At 48.9% G+C, this 2,416-nt stretch overlaps 2 protein-coding genes across 2 annotated transcripts; both read right to left on the reverse strand.

Annotated features, from left to right (window-relative positions):
- Positions 1 to 256: 256 nt before the first annotated feature.
- LOC109542618 (3-hydroxyacyl-CoA dehydrogenase type-2) lies at positions 257 to 1,246 on the reverse strand (the record flags this gene model as incomplete). Its single annotated transcript, XM_048663204.1, is given in 4 exon segments — positions 257 to 363; positions 414 to 578; positions 634 to 798; positions 866 to 1,246. Coding segments are annotated over 4 exon segments (449 nt in total), but the record flags the coding sequence as incomplete, so codon positions are not given.
- A 232-nt stretch (positions 1,247 to 1,478) lies between these two features.
- On the reverse strand, positions 1,479 to 2,321 carry LOC125503195 (E3 ubiquitin-protein ligase TRIM71-like; the record flags this gene model as incomplete). Its single annotated transcript, XM_048663205.1, is given in 4 exon segments — positions 1,479 to 1,662; positions 1,717 to 1,857; positions 1,910 to 2,097; positions 2,155 to 2,321. Coding segments are annotated over 4 exon segments (624 nt in total). The 3' UTR covers positions 1,479 to 1,518.
- Between the last annotated feature and the right edge of the window lie 95 nt (positions 2,322 to 2,416).

The raw sequence follows: 2,416 nt of genomic DNA on the forward strand, positions 1-2,416 counted from the left end.
TTATTAGGTTGGTGGAAATTGCAATGCTGCCGGATCGACCGCAGATTTTTTAATGTCACATTGCGTTCGGTTGTTGCATGCGAGACCGCATTGAGATAATTGAACACTGCTTTGCGAATGTATGGCGGGTATGGCAACAACGCTCGACCGACGAGTGATGACGTGCGACCAAAGTTATAACGTACAGACTAGGTATTTCATCGAATTACGCTCGGACATGACGTCACTGCCAAACAGCTTGGTGCAGACTATTTACCTGCTGGTGTTGATGATGATGCCGCGTTCCCCATCGGCGTCCGGCTCGTTTTCTGCTAGTAAACCAATAGCCAATCGGATCACGTTGAATGTCCCGCAAAGATTCACCTGGGTGAACCGTTTGAGGAATAACTTAGTGCTTGAAGTTGTTCACTTACGTCGAGGATTTTCATAAAAATTTGCTTGCTATGCGGTTCCAATGTCTTGAAGTCGTAAATAGGCGCAGTCGAGAATACTGCCGCACAGTTTAACACTCCATTCAATTTGCCGAATTTCCTCTTGGTTGCGTCCATGGCGTTCAGAACGTCTTTTTCTGAAGTTACCTGAAGATCGAAACTCGCAGGCTCATGAGCGAGCAAATCGCTCCTACGCACTTACATCGACCTGTAAAAACAGAACTCGATCGTGGCCAAATTGAAAGTTTGCGTCTTGCAGCGGTCGCTGCAAGTCCAGGATAGTCAAGTGGGCCCCTTCTTGCAGCAGGACTTCGGCTGCCGCCCTGCCCATGCCTGAGGCGCCCCCAGTTATCAGGAAAACCGACCCCTAAGGTTCAAATTGTGAATGTATCCGAGTTTTGAGCAGAATTTGCTCATATTAGTTAGATACTTACCGAAATCAACATTCTTTGAGGGAATAATGGTTAAAAGTCTAATTTCGGCTCGCTTGCCGAGGTCTCGGTTTTATGTCCATATTTACACAGGCATGATTGTAATGTGTGGCTTTTGAAGTGTAAATAATTTAATTTCGTGCCACCAGCAGGAAATCAGGCTCGTAAGTGTACAGCGTGGCCCAAACTTTACTAGCCAGCGTGTTGAAGGTGAACACTTCATTTGTAAGGCGGGAGCGACTGGACAGTTGAAAAGTCGTCGAGTTTTACCCATAGTGATTTTTTCATTGAGACGGACTGCATGATGATTTTCCAGCAAACGACGAACTTTAACTTAAGCGTGACCAAAACGTTCATGTTGAGCGATTTTCAAATATTTTTATTCCCGACGACAATAATTTTTCTAATTTCATAGACAACAGAAGACTGAATTTTTTCTACATAACCCCCCCCCCCTGAATTTAAATCTGGATCCGCCCCTGTTTCAGGGAACTGCAAGCTTCGCAATCGAAGCCTCCATTGCCTGGATGTGGAATGTCTGAAAAACCATGTCTGAGAGGCAAAAATCGGGCGATAGAAGTGGCCAAGCAACTGCGATTGCTTAAGACAAGCGAAACTATGAACATGTGATATATTACTGTCTAAGGGGATTGATGTTAAAAAATCTTCAAACTCCTTGTCCTGTTATCGGCGGCGATGATGTCCAAGTTGGGGGTGACCAGCAGGCCGGACACCCACCCGAAGCCGCTTTTGCTGCCGAAGATCTTCACCAAAGTGCCATCGGGCTTGAACACTTGCACCTGCACACAAACCGGGAGTTACTCTGAAGCCTCCTGCGAGCGGGCGCGACTTACTCGAGCATTGCCAGCATCGCCAACCAGAATGAAGCCCAGCTGGTCGACAGCGACCACTTCAGCCGACCGGAACTGGCCGGGGTTTTTTCCGAACGAGCCGATTTCCTGCAGGAGCTCGCCATCCAGACTGTAGGTTTTCACCTGGAAAAGGCGCCATGGTTATCCAAGAGCAGCGGCAGCCGCATTAATCTACCCGGTTGTTTCCTGAATCGGCCACCACAATGTTCGAGCCATCCAGAGCCACGCTGGTGGGGAAGTTCAGCTGGGTGATCCCGTTGTGGGCCCCAATAACGCCCAGTTTGTTGCCAGAGTCCGGATCGATGAGCAGCACGCGGTCGTTGCCAGTGTCGCAAATGATCAGCTCGTCGTTGGGCCCCATTGCTTTGAGAGGAAATTTTATTTAAACTGGACGTGTTGAAGGCCCTTTTGCTGGCTGACCTATTCCGTCCGGGCTGCGCAGCTTCAGGCTGGAAAAGCTCCTCAAGTAGGCGCCCTGGCTGGAAAAGACGTGGATGCAGTGCTTCCACTTGTCCGAGACGAAAACCTGCTGGCGCGCAGCGCTGAATGCTAATCCAGCTGGACAGAGCATGTCTGGATGCGTGAGCCTGCATGTAAAATTGGGAATACATCCCATCCGCGGATATTAGGGCGTGGATTGTGTGTGGATTTTGATTTATTTTCCTTCCTGGGTGGCAGTCAA

This window comes from Dendroctonus ponderosae, unplaced genomic scaffold (genome assembly GCF_020466585.1).
Source record: "Dendroctonus ponderosae isolate FM_Combo_2020 unplaced genomic scaffold, Dpon_F_20191213v2 Dpon_F_20191213_1321, whole genome shotgun sequence".
Taxonomy (NCBI): domain Eukaryota; kingdom Metazoa; phylum Arthropoda; class Insecta; order Coleoptera; family Curculionidae; genus Dendroctonus; species Dendroctonus ponderosae.